The sequence below is a fragment of the Marmota marmota genome, unplaced genomic scaffold (assembly GCF_001458135.2).
Source record: "Marmota marmota marmota unplaced genomic scaffold, marMar, whole genome shotgun sequence".
In the NCBI taxonomy this organism is placed as follows: domain Eukaryota; kingdom Metazoa; phylum Chordata; class Mammalia; order Rodentia; family Sciuridae; genus Marmota; species Marmota marmota.
In genome coordinates this window covers 6,989,268-7,007,175 of record NW_026000242.1, presented here as the reverse complement: position 1 = coordinate 7,007,175, position 17,908 = coordinate 6,989,268, and the positions used below count along the sequence as shown (strand labels likewise).

General features: G+C 35.8%; 1 protein-coding gene across 6 annotated transcripts in view; it reads right to left on the bottom strand.

Moving 5' to 3' along the window:
• Positions 1-17,908, bottom strand: part of Sik3 (SIK family kinase 3) — a 235,637-nt gene that overhangs the window by 76,997 nt on the left and 140,732 nt on the right. For all 6 annotated transcript variants that reach the window (XM_048795898.1, XM_048795899.1, XM_048795902.1 and 3 more), the window contains exon 4: positions 1,984-2,145. In XM_048795898.1, coding sequence (XP_048651855.1) covers positions 1,984-2,145 — 162 coding nt within the window. The remainder of the gene's footprint in view (positions 1-1,983; positions 2,146-17,908) is intronic.

The window sequence follows — 17,908 nt, the reverse complement described above, 5'->3', positions numbered from 1 at the left end:
ATTATCTTGGGTTATCTGGGAGAGTCCAGTGTAATCACGAGGGTCCTTATAAGATGGAATCAGGAGGATTAGAGCTATGAGCAGGCGATGTGACAATGGAAGCAAGAGGCTGCAGTGATGACTAGGGGACCCAAACCAAGGAATGCAGGCGGCCTGTAATAACCGAAAAAAGGCAAGAAACTAGATTTTTCTCTTCAGAATCTCCAGAATGAACCAGCCCTGCCAGCATTTTGTCTTTAGCCCTGGGTTACTGACCTTCAGAAATGTAAGCGAAAATCTTTGTTATTTCAAGTCACTAAGTATGGTGATTTGTTACAGCAAAAGTAAGAAGTTAATATATTCTATCATACTTCTAAGGATTGTGGAAGTTTGGTAGATTTTATTACTATTAATTTAATTGAAGCTACAATAGTTACAAAAGAGGATTTAAAATTGCCAGGCTGCAACCCATTTCTGTGGGAACTGCCAACATCTAGAGATGGTTGGAGAAAATAAAACAGACCCAAGAGGAAAGGAAAAACATGATTTTCTTGTAAGATAAAGAAAGTCTTAACCTTATACACTATGTAAGGAGCTAGCCCCAGACTCAAAGAGTCTACAAATCATATGAAAGTTCTATACCAGAGTGCAGCCATCAGCCTGATATAAGTTAAAACCTAGGTGACATTCCAAGGGTGTAAAAGGGAACCTATACAAAGGAAAGGCAAAAGAATTGCCAGCCAGCAAGGGTATTATAGGTACTTTGACATATGATATAAATTTTATTTCTCATCTTCCAGCCTACTAAGGGAGTAAGCTTAGGTTTTTGTTTTGTGTTTCTGTGGTCCTAGGGATTGAACCCAGGGCCTTGGCATTCTAGATGAGTACTCGACCACCAAGCTATAGCCCTAGCCCAAAGAGGAAAATCTTTAGAACTGCTTTTGTCATCTTGATCTTCCAAGGCAATGATTCTCAAACTACATTTCAGCTCTCTATATGAACTGCTCTCTTTGTAATCTGGGAGATGAGGGAAATGATCAGAAAACCAAAATGGCTTATTATTTATAGTGTCTATAAGAACTGCAATCATTTTCTTCTATCAATAGATGGTGAGCTTGTATTCTTTAGGCAAAATGCTGATAGTTTAGTAAAACTAAAGCATGAGCAGAGTTACAGTGGAAGTGCTTTATAGGCACTATCAGATGGGCGGATTAGTGAAATTCGAGGAGATAAAAAGGCAGACTGAATAAAAGATTAGTTAAAACTACCTGAGTATCATCTTTAATAAACTTATGAAATCTGGACACATATATTTATATATGTACCCAAAAAATGCTCAGAAAAACCTTAAGAGGTCCTAAATTCACCTTTTAGCACCTCAAGAGATGAGGCAGCTTTTAATAAAATATTGTTTTGCAGGGAGGGAAGGTTGGACTGCCAGTCAGCGACTGGATGATCTACTCTTACTAAATTACCATAAAACACAGCCTTCAGAATAAGCATGTTCTATGTTGGTAGTGACATAAATCAGCCTCTTCAACTGAAGCTGAGAGGGCATACAACCTTATCAGTTTTTCCTTTCCATTTTATTCTACCTTTTATTCTTCCTATTTAAAAAGAACCCATCAACCAAAATAATAGAATTTTAAATACCATACTTTTATTTCTTTCCCATGATAGTTTCCATTAATACCACATTTTAAAAAAATGTATTCTGAAAGTTTGTAAATTTTCAGGCTATTAAAAAATAACCTATGGGCTGGGATTGTAGCTCAGAGGTAGAGCACTTGCCTAGCATGTGTGAGGCACTGGGTTTGATTCTCAGCATTGCATACAAATAAATTAAATAAAGGTCCATCGACAACTAAAATATATTTTTAAAAAATTTTCCCCTACTTTCCCAGTACATCTTTCTAAATAGACGGAAATAGATAATTCCTGAATTTAAGAACCCTGCAGGAAAAGCTCTTTGACCCTCTCTTACATTCTCAGCACACTTCTTACCTGCTATTTTGATATTTAGATTGGCGTCCAGAAGCAAATTTTCAGCTTTTAAATCACGATGGACAATGTTCCGACAGTGACAAAAATACACAGCTGTGACAATCTGTTTGAACTTCCGACGGGCTTCCTTTTCTGCCATTCTACCATGGGCCACCAGGTGGTCTGTTTTGAAGAAGAGCACAGTCAGTACCCATTTTGGATGTTGGTATAATATCAAAAGTTAGTCTTCAGGTGGGATGGATTGGAGGCCCCACCAATGGCTGAGTTAAAGGAGTAAAACAAATAAAATGAGAAAAACATGTTTCTAGTCCTGATTTGTTGCCATAAAAACTCAGCAGTAATAATAAGAACCCAACTATTTTAAGTATAAATCCTGTTACGTGCAAGTGTACATACCAACACACTTGTACTACTGTAAGAAAAAAATGTTCTGGGGGTTTAATGGTATTTTTCAAGAATCACAACACTCAACACCTTGCTTGTCATACTCCCCATTACAAAAGCTTACACATACATTAGCTAATGAACACATAAAGATAAGAAGTATTTCTTGCGTTAAAAGGTGAGTTAAAAGGCAAGAGTCCCTAAACCAGCAATTTAAGAAAAAGCAGGCATTGCCAAGGGAGAGAAATGCTTTATACAGGACTCTGTTCAGGCCAGTATCTCTTCTGTTGAAGTTCTACACTTTGATCACTTAGCAACATGCCTACATTTTTGTATCTGCATTTTTGGGGCTTACCAAATGTTTTTAAAACTATGCTATTAATTTTTTACAGATGATATCATGTTATGGTTTGGATGTGAGGTATCCCCCAAAAGCTCACATGTGAGACAATGCAAGAAGCTTTGGAGGAGAAATGACCAGGTATAGTCTTAACATAATCAATTAATCAATCCCTGATGGGATTAAGGGGGTTGTGGCTGGAGAAAGTGGTTCATGGGGGGCATGGCTATGGGGTATATACTTTGTATCTGGAGAATGGACTCTCTCTCTATCTCCACCCCCCCCACCCCCGCTTTCTGATTATCACGTGAGCTGCTTCTCTCTGCCACACTCTTCCGCCATGATGTCCTGCCTCGCCTCAAACTCTGAAGAATGGAGCCTGCTGTCTATGGATGAAGATGTCTGGTGTCTGAAACCCTGAGCCTCTAAATAAACTTTTCCTCCTTTACAATTGTTCTGGTCAGATCTTTCAGTCACAGTAGCGAAACAGCATCAATACATGTTACTAAAGAATATCCATGAGATAAATTCTATAAATCTATAAATTGGGCCATCCTCAAATTTTTAAAAAGTAATTTGATTTCTAATCAATACAGGAAGTTCCTTAAGTACTATCCAATAATGGCAGCAGGTTTACACTGAATCAATGACATATATATCCATGACTCAGTTCTTCATAAACCAACACATACAGGTCATGACAGCTGAAACGATTAAAAATCTTAGTTGTGATACAGTATATTCTGATTGAAATATTTAATAGTGTCATCAGCACTGTCCTTTAACCAACTGATTTAGCAGGAAAGAGGACATATTTGCCATTCTAAACATCCTGAAATAGTAGGAAAGTGAAAAATTAGACAATATAGAAAAATGTACTGCTGTTTGTTTATCAATAGTAAGTAGCTCCACTAATACCACCAGATCACCAGACTGACTTGGTGACATCTCACCCACAGGACCAGTCAGGTATTACCTCCTCCCCAACACCATCACAAAAAGGAAATTCAGGGTAAAACATCATTACTAGTGCAAAGACTGAGAACTTGGGGCAAGAAATGGTAGGAGAAGGGTGAAGAAAGAAAGCCAGGTGATATAATCCATCTATCTATACAACAGATTTTGAAAAAATTCAAACCACATCCTGACCATAGAGAACATAAAATTCTAGAGTATGAACACTATAGTAACTTTAAAAACATGTCATATAAATAAATAATTAAGAAATTTAAAAAAAACTATTATAATTTTTATTTGTCATGCACAAGATCTTTGAAACATTTCCTTTAAAATAATTATTGTTATTTCCAAGTTACCAATTAATAGGAAAAAGGAGAAAATAAAAAGTCTTTGGCTGGGCCATTAAAGGACTAGAACACAGTTTCCAATGGGAGTTCAGAGGTAGTGATAAACGAGCTTATACTCTGGTGTGTTTAGACTTTTGGTGAGATCTGTCATATGAACTTTAAACAACACAAAGTCTGTGACTAGGGACAGTAACTTAACATAAGCTGTTAAAGAACTGGACATCCATCAGATGTAGAACGCTATGTTTTATTTTAAGAGGCCATTCTCTAACAGTACCTGCTCCTTTGACCCCCTATTTCTCCTAAGAGAGGCCTAATTATTCTAATAATATGTTTTAGTTGCTAAACTTTGTCTAATTAAAGAGCTTTGAAGAGACAGCTATTCTTGAGAAACATAAAAATAAGCTCTTATGAAGGTTTGCCATCAGAAGCTCATCTGGCCAAGTCACCCATTAATTAAAATGCCCCAGAGACGTTCGTCTGGCAGTAAATACTAATTACCAGAACACATCAAAGCACTTTTTAAAAGCGACAGAATGATTAATTTTGTGATTTCCAAAATGATTTTCTTTTATTTAAAAAAAAAACTATAAATTCCTAAGTACCTTATTTTCCTAAAATGACTAGAAAGTTCTCCAAATTGCTACAAAGACTCTGCAGGAGCCGTAGGAATGCAGCCTAGTTCTGTTTTATCTCCACAATGACACATTGGTTGTCCTTGGACAAAACATTCATGCTGACAATACTCCCACCTCTTGATGTGCTAAACAGAAGTAAACTCAGTTGCATGCCATAGCTAAAGAAAGGATAGTATATTTAGGAATAAATCTGTGCTTTCATTATGACAGAACTCTAATTTTCAAAGATGTTTTAAAAAGACAATTTTAAAAAGGTGTTTTCAATATTATACCAGAAATCTTTAAGCATTTTGAAATAGATGACAAAGTTCTTCAGGATTCTGTAGTGCTTAAATGTGATTATTCTATATACCCATTGTCAACTGTTAATGGTTCTGGTTAAAAGGTATTTGTGGCGACACAGTGGGTACAACTATAATAGTTAAAGCTACCCTCAGCCTAAACTATAATATTTTCCCCAAAGTCAACCACAGTATTCCTACAGTTATAGATAATAAAGAAAATACAAAAATCACTTTTTTAAGAAAAAAAATGTTAGCTACAAATATTAGACATTTCCTGCTAGCTACTGTATGCGATGTTCAATTTTCTCTTCTTTGGTAGCACTGTGCTCTTCCCCGCATAAGGGTATTAGTGGGTTAGTCTCATTCAGATTTTAGCCTCAGGTTTTATTTTTGCCATCTGACTCCCCCCACTCTCCCTGTTAGTTTCCCCATGGGGTCTAGTGGGTGTGCCAGGAAGCCTGCAGTGGCTTTCAGTCCCTCCTGAAAATCGCCTTTCAGCTGCCCGCTGACAAATGGCTGCTTTATATTCCTATGTGCTCAATATAGGCAGCAAAAGTTCAAGTTCAAAAGTGATATTTAACTTTAAGTGAAGAAATCCAGAGTGGGAGCCCAGCCTGGACTTAACACACCCATCACAGCATTTGAGTAAATCCTGGCTGTTTTCAGAAGGCCCATGAAATAAAATGGCTCCTGAGTCCACACAATATTCAAAGTAAAATAAATTTTGAACCTTGTCAGGATAAACTCCACTTGCAAGGAATTCTAAAGAGTTATGGTACTTCTTTCAGGCAATTCAGTGGGCTAGTTCTCCTAAGCACTGGCTACAGATATCACCCAAATCCTCTATCTAACCACCTGACAAGCTAGCCACGACCCGAGCTTCTGTTATTTCTAGATTCCTGCCCCCCATCTAAATAAACTCCAATGAGACGCCTGCGTTCATCAGTCCTTTTTCACGGTCAGTAACTATTTATCTATTTAGATCTGGGGAAAATTTAAAGTTTTCTTCTACCACAACTCTTCTCCCACCATCTAAACCAGACAGGGATGAGGTAACTCTCAGTTAAAAGGCAAAAATGGTTCTCCTGTTTCAAGTTCTTACCAAGAGTAAAGAGTCTAAGTTTCCTTTCTCACTTTTCAATCACATAAATCATTTGGCATGGCCTTCTTAATCTTTATCTGCTCTTACACACCCACCCCCACACAAAGTTAGTGACACTACCGAACTAATACATCCTCAAAGGGGTGATATTATTGGATTAAGGGATGAATTGAATTTTTCGATTTCAAAAGTCCTAGAACACTAGAACATAAAGTTTTCTTCAGAATTCTCTGTAATATTGCACCACTCTTAGGAAGAAATACCTCGTGGTACATTTAGGTTCTAACCTTTCAAAGAGTGAAAACACACATAAGCCAGGCTTCCCTTCCTCAGACCAGCTTCACTGGACGCTCAAGAGGCATGGCACTAATGGGACAGTGTGATGAGCTAATATCGCTTAAAATAAGTCACTTTTCCACTCCAAGCAGACACTGTCTTTGTTCGTCTGCTAAGACTACAACTCACTGCTGATGCCAAACACGGCTGAAAAGGAACCTGACAGTATGTCCAGCAATGGGCAGAAACCGCATTTCTCAGGCTGAACAGCAAACACAACTGAGAAAGGGGGAAGGCAGCACGTGTGCCCCCCTTAGGTGGCTACCTGAAAAAATTTCTGCCCATCCCAAGCTAACCACAGCTAGCAATTCTTTACTTTGTCACTCAGTTCTATCATTTCTTCTTCCTACACCCATGGAAACGACTTCCTGTTTATCAAACAAATGCTTCATTCCAAAAGAGCCAGGGTGAGGTCAAAATAAATCAGCTGCCCAAGAGCAGGTTCAGAAGGGCGCTTGCTTTTTCTGTTTTAGACTACACTCACTTTAATATCTTATTGTCCTAGAACTCACAGACCCAGGTTGCCACTGATTAGAGGAAGAGGGCTTGTCATTTTATTGTCCTTGCCAAGAATATAACTACCTTACACCTGGCTTCTTGATTTGCTTGTTACTACTTTTCTTCATTTTTCCAGTTGTGCAGGACAAAAAATTTTGTGTTGTCTTCCATTCTTCTCTTCCTCACATACCCCACACCCAATCCATTAAGACATCCTATTAATTATACCTTCAAGACATATCCAGAATTCAGCTCTCCCTCACTCCACTGCACTCTAGTGCCACCAAGCCAGTTGAACAGCCATTGTCTCTTTTCTAGATTACTGCAATCTCTTCCTAATAATACTGCTAACTAGTGGCACTACTTTGGCTTTTAGCTTTCTGCATCTGCATTCAAAAATAACAGCCAATGCAATCTTCTCCTTCTTCTTTTGAAATAATTATTGATTCAAAAGAGGTTGCAAAAATAGTACAAACAGGTCCCATATACCCTCCAGTTTCCCCTAAGGGTCAAATCTAACATAGTTAAAAAGCAATGTCAAAACCCAGAATTTGACAAGGGTACAATGTGCATAGAGTTCTATGTCATTTTATCATATGCAGATCTGTGAAACTCCCATGAGATACAGAACTGTTTGGCGCAGTTACACTTGCTTCCGTTCTTCCCACCATGCCTAACTTCTGGGAACCACAAATGTGATGTCCACCTACATAATTTTGTCATTTAAAGAATGTTACATAAATGGAATCATATAGTAGGTGACTTTTTGAGATTGGCTTTTTTCATTCACCATAATGTCCTTAATATCCAAAGAAGTTGTTGCATATATAAATCATTTGTCCCTTTTTACTACTGAGAAGTATGAAACTATAAAATGGTTTGCTATTGAAAGGCATGATGGTTGTTTCTAGATTTTGGTTATTAGAGAAAAAGCTGCTATGAACAACTGTGTATAAGTTCTTGTATGAAATTAAGTTTGCATTTATATGCTGTCAGGATGGTTCTTTTAAACCCTAAATCAGATCATGTCATTTTTTTTCCTGTCTAATTCAATGGATTCCAGTTTGTGACCTCTAATCTCACCTTCCACTGGCTCGCTCATTCTACATAGCCATATGTGCCTCCTTGCTATTTCTGAAGAACAGTAGCAATATTCTTGCCTCTTGGTAATTGTTCTATTTTTTATGCCTGAAATGTTCTTCAGCTAGCTTTTTTTTTCTGCATGAGCTTTTATAAAAAAATAACCTCAGTGAGGTCTTTCCTGACCACTCCTATCATGATTGTCAGCTCTCCCCTTGATATCTAAATCTCCTTTGAACTTTTTATCATTTTCTAAGTAATTACACATTCTACTTAGAGTTTGTGTAATGTCTGTCTCACCTACTAGTAAGTAAACTTCATGAGAAGAGGGAATTTTGCCTATTTTGTTTACTACTGTATCTAATACTTGGAACAGTATCTGGCACATGAGGCACTTAGTATATCTTGAAAGAACAAATAGTAACTGAACGAATTCTTATCCCAGCTTCCTAAAACTACTTCTGGACCATGGATTTTGTTTGTTTGTTTGTTTGTTCCACATGTTTATTGGTGCATTATAGCACATAATAATGGAATTTGTTGTTACATATTTGTACATGCATACAATATAACAATATAATTTGGCCTATATCACTTCCCAGCACTTTCCCCCTTCCTTGCTGTTCCCCACCCCTTGGTCCCTTTCCTCTACTGATCTCCCTTTGATTTTCATGAGATGCCCCCCACCCCTGCCACCTTTCTTTTCCTTTTTCCTCTCTTGCTTCCACATATGAGAAAAAAATACACCGACCCTTAACCTTCTGAATTTGGCTTATTTCATTTAACATGATGGTCTCTAGTTTCATCCATTTTCCTGAAAATGATATAATTTCATTTTTCTTTATGGCTGAATAAAATTCCATTGTGCATTTGTACCACATCTTCTTTATCCATTCATCCACTAATGAACACCTAGGCTGGTTCCACAGTTTGGCTACTGTGAATTGTGCTTCTATAAAGATGGGTATGAGAATATTAGTATAGTATAATGACTTTAATTCTGTAGGATAAATACCAAGGAGTGGTATAACTGGGTCATATGGTGGATCCACGCTTAGTTTTTTGAGGAACCTCCATACTGATTCCATACTGGTTGTACTAATTTAGAGTATAGAAGTGTTCCTTTTTCTCCACATCCTCTCCAGCACATATTATCTGTATTCCTGCTGAATGCCATTCTGACTGATGTGAGATAAACTTCCTGTAGTTTTGCTTTGCATTTCCGTAATTGCTAATGATATTGAATATTTTTTCATACCTTTGTTGATCAATTTTACTTCTTCTTTTGAGAAGTGTCTATTTAATTCATTTGCTGTTTATTAATTGGGTTATTTGATATTTTTTGGTGTTAAGTTTTTTGGATTCTTTATATATTCTAAATATTAATCCTCTGTCCAGAGGAGTAGCTAGCAAAGATGGACCTTGGATTTTATTTTAAAAAATAATGCTGAATTAAATTTTATTGCTCAACTAAATGGATTTAGTCTTCCAAAGTAATTCAAAGAGATACACTAACATTTGTGAAGTAACTTCACTTACAGGAGAGTCTATACTAGGTATTAAAGCAAAAAGTACCTTAAATTTTCTGCCATCTTTTCTTTTGAGGAAACACAATTGTTTTGAGAAATATCTTAACAATCATAAGACATGCTTTATCTTTGAAATTTTTAAACTAGAACTATTTCTGTTTTTTCTATGTTTCTTTACTACATAGAACAATGCTCTACGTTTGAGGAACGCTTGATAATTATAAATTAACTCAAGGACTATCAATTGGAGAAAAGACTACAGGTGGCCTTTGGTTTCCACACAGAACTGGTTTTAGGAACCCTCAGGATATCAAAATCCACATATGCTGAAATTGTTAGATAAAATGGTACAGTATTTGCACAATACCTACACATATCTTCCTGTATACTTCAAAATATCTCTAGATTACTTATAATACCTAATATAAAGTAAATGTAAATGGTTATACTGTATTGGTTATGCTGTATTCTTTAGGGAACAATGACAAGAACTAAGCCTACACAGCTAAGTACAGATGGGATTTTTTTTCAAGTATTTCCAATCCATGGTTGGTTCAAACCATGGATGCAGAACACAAGGATACAGAGGGCTGACTATAAGGTTTTACAAAAACACACTGCTTTCTACCTTTCACTTTGACATTAAACAAGGTTTATAAAAAGTATTTTCTGGGGCTGATGTTGTTGTAGCTCAGTGGTAGAGCACTTGCTTAGCATGTGTGAGGCACTGAGTTCAATCCTCAGCACCACATTAAAAATAAATAAATAAAACAAAGGTATTGTGTCCACCTACAACTAAAAAAAAAAAATAGTCTAGAAAATTTAAAAAGTATTTTCAATGTTGTCTTTATAAAACAAAAAACACTATCTGTTGATATCAAGTCCATTCACCATAATGGATAAAGAAAAATTTATTTTCTTATGGCTTCTTAAACATTTCTAGGATAAGCAAAAACTGAGGCAGCCTGTGAAAAAGGATCCCATGTATTCCAAAAGCATTTCAAGAATATTATTTTTCAAAAAAAGAGGAAGAAACAAACTAGAAAAATCTTGCCCAAGGCCACACTACTACTTAGGGGCAGTTATTTTAATATGTAACAAATTATGTGTGATTATTGTCTTTTGAAAGGATTATTATAGGTTTTCTTAAAGTAACAAGCCTCTCTGTGCTATCCAAAAACTATTCAAGCTCTTGCTTGATTTTTGCAGCAGCAGAATACATGTACTTAGATATAACATTGTATAAAATTTAATTTACAACATTTATTTTATAATGCTTAAGGATTTCTAAGTGTTTAGTGAAAAATATTTTTAAAATGTGCTACAGTTGTTATCTTAATTGTTCCCTAAATTTCCTTATGGCTTAGTCCCCAGCTTGGAGCTAGTGGGAGGTGGTGGAACCTTTAAGAGGTGGGGTCTAGTGGGAGGTCTTCAGATCATTGGAGGCATGTCCTTGAAGGGGATAGTAAAAGATCAGCCCCTTCTCTGGCTCTCTTTTGTTTCCTGGTATGAAGTGAATGGTTCTGTTCTGCCATGTGTGCTTGCCATGATGAGCCACCACAGGCCTGAACTAATGGGGCCAACTGATTATGGACTGAAACTTCTAAATCAGTGAGCCAAGTAATTATTTTTTCTTTGAAAAAAATAAAATAAGAATATTATTTTTCTTTTTCTCAGGTAATACAAAGAATTTCTCATGTTACATCAATGTATGAGCAATGCTTTGTTGGTTAATTCTATCATAGAGGGTGCAAAGTGTGGGAAAATATGCATAAATGCTTCTAACTGTGTAGGTAGGAAGGAAAAATAAAAACATATATCTGTGTATGTGTGTATATTTGTTTATATTTTCCAAAAGAATTAATTTAAAATAAAATGCTTGTAAAAATGATTGCTTATAGAGAAACACTTCCTTGAACGCACCCTGTTTTACATGGAAACACATAATGTCTTTCATAATTAAAACAATTCAGAGATGAATCAAATAGAAGGAAAAGCAATTTCTGAAAGTTGAAAGCAAACTGTTAAAAAAAAGAACTTAATTACATACAAAGTTGTGACATAACTACTATGAGGAGAATTTTTAAAGTGATAATAAAATGCAGTATTTTGCTTATTTATCTTTGCTATGGTTTGAATGTTTGTGTGCCTCCAAAATTCATAATGAAACAATCTCAATGCAATAGTATTAAGAGGTGGGACCTTTAGGAGATGACTAGGTCGTAAAGACTATATTCTCATGAATAGGACAAGTGCCTTTATAAAAGGACTTAAGGGAGCAAGTTCATTCCCTCTACACTCTTTGGCTATTTGAGGATCTAAGAGCAGGGCAGCAGGCAGACAGAGACAGCACAGAGAGAGATCTCAACTGACTCCAAGTCTTCCCAGCCTCCAGACTATAAGAAATGTACTTCTATTATTTATAATTCACCTAGTCTAAGGTGTTTTGTTGTAGTAGTTCAAATAAACTATGAAAATGCTTCATGGTAAATATCCTAAAATCAAAAAGAATCAAGAGTCTCCTCGTTATTTGTAACAGTATTAGTGTTGTTTTGAATCAATTAATCTCTCCCTTGTTCTCTCATCTCAAAATATTTTGGAACCATAGGTTTTAACATAAGAGAAAAGATGCAAAGATATGATATTTAAGAAGTAGAAATTAGGCACCTACTTGTAATTCCAGCTACTTGGGAGACAGAAGCAGGAGGATCACAAATTTGAGGCCAGCCTAGGCATCTCAGAGAGACCCAATCTCAAAATAAAAAGGGTTGGGTATAGTTTAATGGTACAGCATTTCCCTAGCATGCTTGAGAACCTGGGTTCTATTCCCACTACTATGAAGAGGGAAGAAGAGGAAACAGAGAAGGGGAAGGGGGAGTATAAATTCAAATCTTACTTTTCTCTTTATAAAAAAAGAAAAAAAGTCTAGAATAGATACATGGGGGCACATGCCATAATCCCAGCAGCTCGGGGATTGAGGCAAGAAGATCACAGGTTCAAAGCCAACCTCAACAACTTAGCAAGACTATAAGCAACCTACACTGTAAGAACAAGGTTCTTGTAAGAACAAAAATGGATCTGTAAGCAATAATAACCCAGTGGCTAATGAACACTCTCCCTAATGAACTAGGGATAGTGCCAACACTCTGGTCTCTAAATGCTATTTTCCATGGGAAGGACCCAGAGTTCCTAAGAGAAATGTTTGATTCCAAATATTGATCCAAATATTCAAGATAAACTAGTGATATTGTGCTTGATAGCAAAGAAGATATCAGAGATTACTGAGATCACTTCAAAAGAACACAGGAACCACCACTGGCTAAGAGGGACAACGTGAACATCAAAAGAACAATGCCTTAATGGACTGAAGCACATCAAATACATTGAAGACCATAATTCACAATTACATTGTAAAATAACCAAAATCCACCTTACTGGTCTCCAGTGGAGAGTACTAGGGTACCAATTTGATACATAAAAGAATCAAGCATTTGCATGACCTTTACTATAGATTCTATACAGTTTACAAGGTAAATTTCTTTACATAAGAATTATGGATAATAAATGTAAAATGAATGAGAGAATCAAGCACCATTTTACACATCTAATGAAGATGTATCTAGGCAACTAAATAATAAGGACAGCTAAAACATTCAGTCAAAAGGTAACTGGAAAATATAAGAAGTGGATTACATGAACAATACCTAAACCTACAGATTATTCTAAGTATTACTGAAAGTGAGAAAAACACACATTATACAACACCTGAAATGATGCAATACGAAAGCTATGAAGTCTTTCTCCCCCCAACACACAAAAAAATTAAACCTGTGTTAAACCAAATTCCTAAATATAACTACCATTTTACAAGGAATATGAACACGGGAAATATATTGCTTCACACCATAAAGATAGTATCATTCAAATCCATAAAGATAATGTCATTCAAATCCAGAATATAAAAAAATGTTTAAGACAACCCAGTTTCTTTTTCTTTTTCAGCACCAGGGATTAAACCCAGGGGCACTTAATCATTGAGCCACATCCTGAGCCCTTATTTTTTATTTTGAGACCTTGATCTTACAGTCTAGGTTGCTTACAGTCTTGTTAAGTTGCTGAGGTTGTCTTTGAACCTGTGATCTTCTTGCCTCAATCTCCGAGCTGCTGGGATTATGGCATGTGCCCCCATGCCAGGCACAACCCAGTGTCTTAAACAAATAAGTGGCACAGAAAAAAGTGTATGCTGGCTAGAGAAGGAGGAGGTTGTTATAAATTGTAAAAAATGTAAAATACAATGCACTGCAAATATGGCATAGGAATCTCTTATAAGTCAAATATTTTTAAAGTAGATAATTTAAAATCTTTTCATTTCTCTATTAGTTTCAATTTGTCAAGAAACTACATTTTCCAAAAAGAGTTTAAAAAATAGTTCAGAAAACTCTCAGGAAAAGTATGAATATAGAAGCCAAGAAAATATATGCCTTTGGGACTTATACTCTATACAGCAAAAATATGTGGCTCACTTGTTGTGGCATTTATTTTTATATCATGGAAGAAAATACAATATGATCAGGCAACTATGTATGAATATTCTGAAATAAAGCGAGGTCAAAGCACAGGTGGCTTTCTCATACATCTTGGGATACAGATATAAATGTTAGCTGTGCCTGATATTAAGAAAATAAAGTAAAAAAAAAACAGAAAATAATAACAGGAAATTAATTGGGGAATGAAGTAGAATTGTTTTGATTCAGAGTGGCAAGATAAAGTTCAATGGTATGGTTATTTCTGTTAGCAAGTAGCTAGTTTATATAGTCACAGGGAATACTTACATGGAAAAGTAGTAGTTTTGTTGGGAATATACAAAAAATAATCAGAATTAAATAAAAACATGTTTTTTTTAAAGCTACAACAAACCAGCATATAACCAGTATGTCCAAATAAATATGTTAAGAGTTTGTAGATATCTAGGACGTAACAAGATAAAATTACTTAATGCAACACTTAACTCAGTATCTGGTACACAATGATTATGTGCTTCTGTCTTTCTCATTCCCTGCCCTATAGTCAGTATTTGTGCCCCATGGCATAAACAAATAGTTTAGTGAGAAGTTCTAGGTTCCACTAGTGTTGGCACTACTAGGAAATGTTATTTTAAGGCACTGAGAATGTTCATAATAAATTATACACATTTCAACAGTTCCTTTCAAGTTGTAATTTTAAATCAAAATGACCATGAGTTCTGCCTGGTATTCAGGAAACTCTACTTGATAAAGTGCTGGATTTATGAGTTCATGGTCTCAAATAGGAAGTTTGGGATATATATCTAAAGAAATCATATTGTGGATGTTTTAACTTATGAGTTTAGTGGTTTACAAAACCAACCAGTACTACAATTCTGTTTGTAATATTAAACAGGACCACACTGCCACGACTGCCCCTTTACAATATAGTGCTAAATAGTATGCAATCATCTCAATAAATCAACTGAATGAATAATAATAAACGCTCATTCAACAATCACTTACACTGCTTAGAATTCATAATCTGAAATTTGTCTTTCTCTGCACAGTTAACCAGTAAAAAAAGGTATTTCCACCTCCAGATCAAGGCTCATTCAACAAAAATACGCTATAGAATAACATGAAAATTCCAAGCTTGACTTGGATTTAAATAATGAAGAACAGATGAATAAAATATTAATGCTATAATCTACAATCTGCTGACATTCTTTCATTCACTTAGTCTTTCATTCACTGATCCATAAACATCAGACCTGTATTCTCTATGGGTACTCTTCTAAGATTGGCAGGATCAAAAATAACAAAATTCTTACCCTAATGATGCTTGTATTTTAGTGAAGGGAGACAGTAAACAAATGAATGAATGTCAATTGGTAATAAGAAACAAGAAGAAAAATAAAGGAAGAAAGGGAAATGGAGAGTAGTGGGCCAGTAAGAACAACGAGATTTGGATAACAGGGTTAGCAAAGTCCTCTCTAATGATGTAACACCAGATAAAAGACTTCAGAGAAATGGAAGAGACAGTAGTTACCTGGAAAAAGAGTATTTCAGGAAGAAGGAACAGAACATATGAAGGCCTTAAAGTGAGGATACATTCAACAAGAATAAGAAAGAGAAGAGAATGTAAGGAGAATGCTAGCAGCTGCACTCAGAATGGTGCTAGAGACCAGTTTTTGGATCGAAACTACCGATTTATTCCAAATAGATGTGAAAGCCAAAAGACGTAACTGAGTGATGAGATTACACTTGCGTTTTTAAAAGAATCACCCCATGGGGCTAGGGTTGTGGCTCAGTGGTACAGTGCTCGCAGAGCATGCATGAGGCCCTGGGTTCAATCCTCAGCACCACATAAAAATAAAAAATAAAGATACTGTGTCCATCTAAAACTAAACAAACAAACAAATAAAAGAATCATTCCAGCTGTAACAGGGGATGAGGGCAAATTCAGAGACTGGTTAAAGGCTATTGCAGTAATTCTACCAAGAACCGATTATGGCTTAAACCAGACGGGTAGTGATACAGGTGACGAACAGTGATTAAATTCAGCATATCTGAAGGAAGAGTCACCAAGATTTGGTGATGAATCTGATTAAGGTATGGGTGGGGGAAATCAAGCATAATTCTACAGAGGTTTTTGGTGTGAGAAACTTGATGAAGGGATTTACCATTAATTTTTTTATAACTTTATTTTATTTATTTATTTATTTTTATGTGGTGATGAGGATCAAACCCAGGGCCTTGCACATGCCAGGCAAGTGCTCTACCACTGAGCCATAACTCCAGCCCAGGGATTTACCATTATTGAGATAAGGAGGTCTGATGAAAAAAGACATTGGCTATATGCAAATGAAAAGTTGAGTTTGTATATATTAACACTGAATGTCAACTGGGCACAGTAGAGCACACTGTGACCCCAGCCACATGGGAGGCAGAGACAGAAGGATCACAAGTTCAAGGCCAGCCTGAGCAATTTAGCAAGACCCTGGCTCAAAATAAAAAAGGGATGTGAATGTAGCTCAGTGGTAGAGCACCCCTGAGTTCAATCCCCAGTATCAAGGAAAATAATTGAAATGTCTATTAGACATCCAACCGGAGATGTCACATAAAGAGCTGGAGACATAATCTAGAGTTTAGTGGAGCTGTAAGACTAGAAATTAAAATTTCTGAAGTCAACAGCTGACTAAGTTATGTAAAATCAACTGGGGAATAGGTGTGCGTGGGTAATGAAAGAGGTAAAGCAGCACTGAACCCAGGAACATTCCAAAATTTAGAATTTAGGAGTTCTAAGGATTTGGTAAAAAAAAAAAAAAAAAAAGCCACCAGAGGAAAAATGATAAATCAAATTAAATAACCTTAATTTCAGTAAACAACAAACTTAGAAATGTGAAAAACAGACAACAACAAAAAATACCTACAAAAATGCTATAGGGGAAATAGGTTCAAAGTAAAGAAGAAAAAAGGAACTGTCTATGTGGCAAAATCAGAGCGCAGCTTACAGAGGAAATCATAGTTGAGATGGGTCCTGAAAATGAAGTGGGAGTTTAATAGGTCAAAGAAGGGAAGCAGGACTTTCATATTCATGTCCTGACACCTCATATTTATAGTCAACTTTCCAAATAATTCCTCTTAGACTAAGGATTCCTTTATAGGTTTCTTGAAGTAAAAAGACAATATTCCATGAGCCGTTAGGAAGTAAAGTAAGAAGTTCTTTTAAGTTCCCACTAACTTCACACTACTATGGTTCATGCTTAAGCAATTGATTCACCCCTTTCTGCCTCTCTTGCCTTCACATTTATCAAAGATACTGAAACCCAGTTGATAGATTACTGTTCCACCAGGATTCTGCCAGTAACCTAGGAAATGTTAACATCACAAGGATAACACATTTGACAATTAGATTAAACTTTGTTTCTCTCCAGTAAAAATCCCATTAAAGTTCAGCAATTCCCTATGGTCATATCTTGGACTAGTCTTTGCTTTACATTATTCTGCCTCTGAAATTCTAAAATCTCATATAGATTGAATCCCTTATCCAAAATGTGTGGAACTAGAATTATTCCCAATTTCACTTATTCAGATTTTGGAGTATTTGTGTAAACTTTACTAGTTATCATACATAATCTAAAATCTGAAGCTTTTTGACTATCTTCCTGGCACTCAAAAAGTTTGATTTCAGAGCTCAGATTTTTGTATTAGGGATGCTCAATCTGCAATATACTTCTCTTGTCATAACCTTTTAGATCAGCACTGTCAAGTAGAAATACATTTATATAATTTAATATTTTTAGTAATCACATTAAAAAGTAAAAAAGAATCAGTCATTTTGAAATTAATTTGAATAACTTATTTAACCCAATACATCAAAAAAAATCACTTCATAAGGTATATGTTGCCTTTTTGTCTG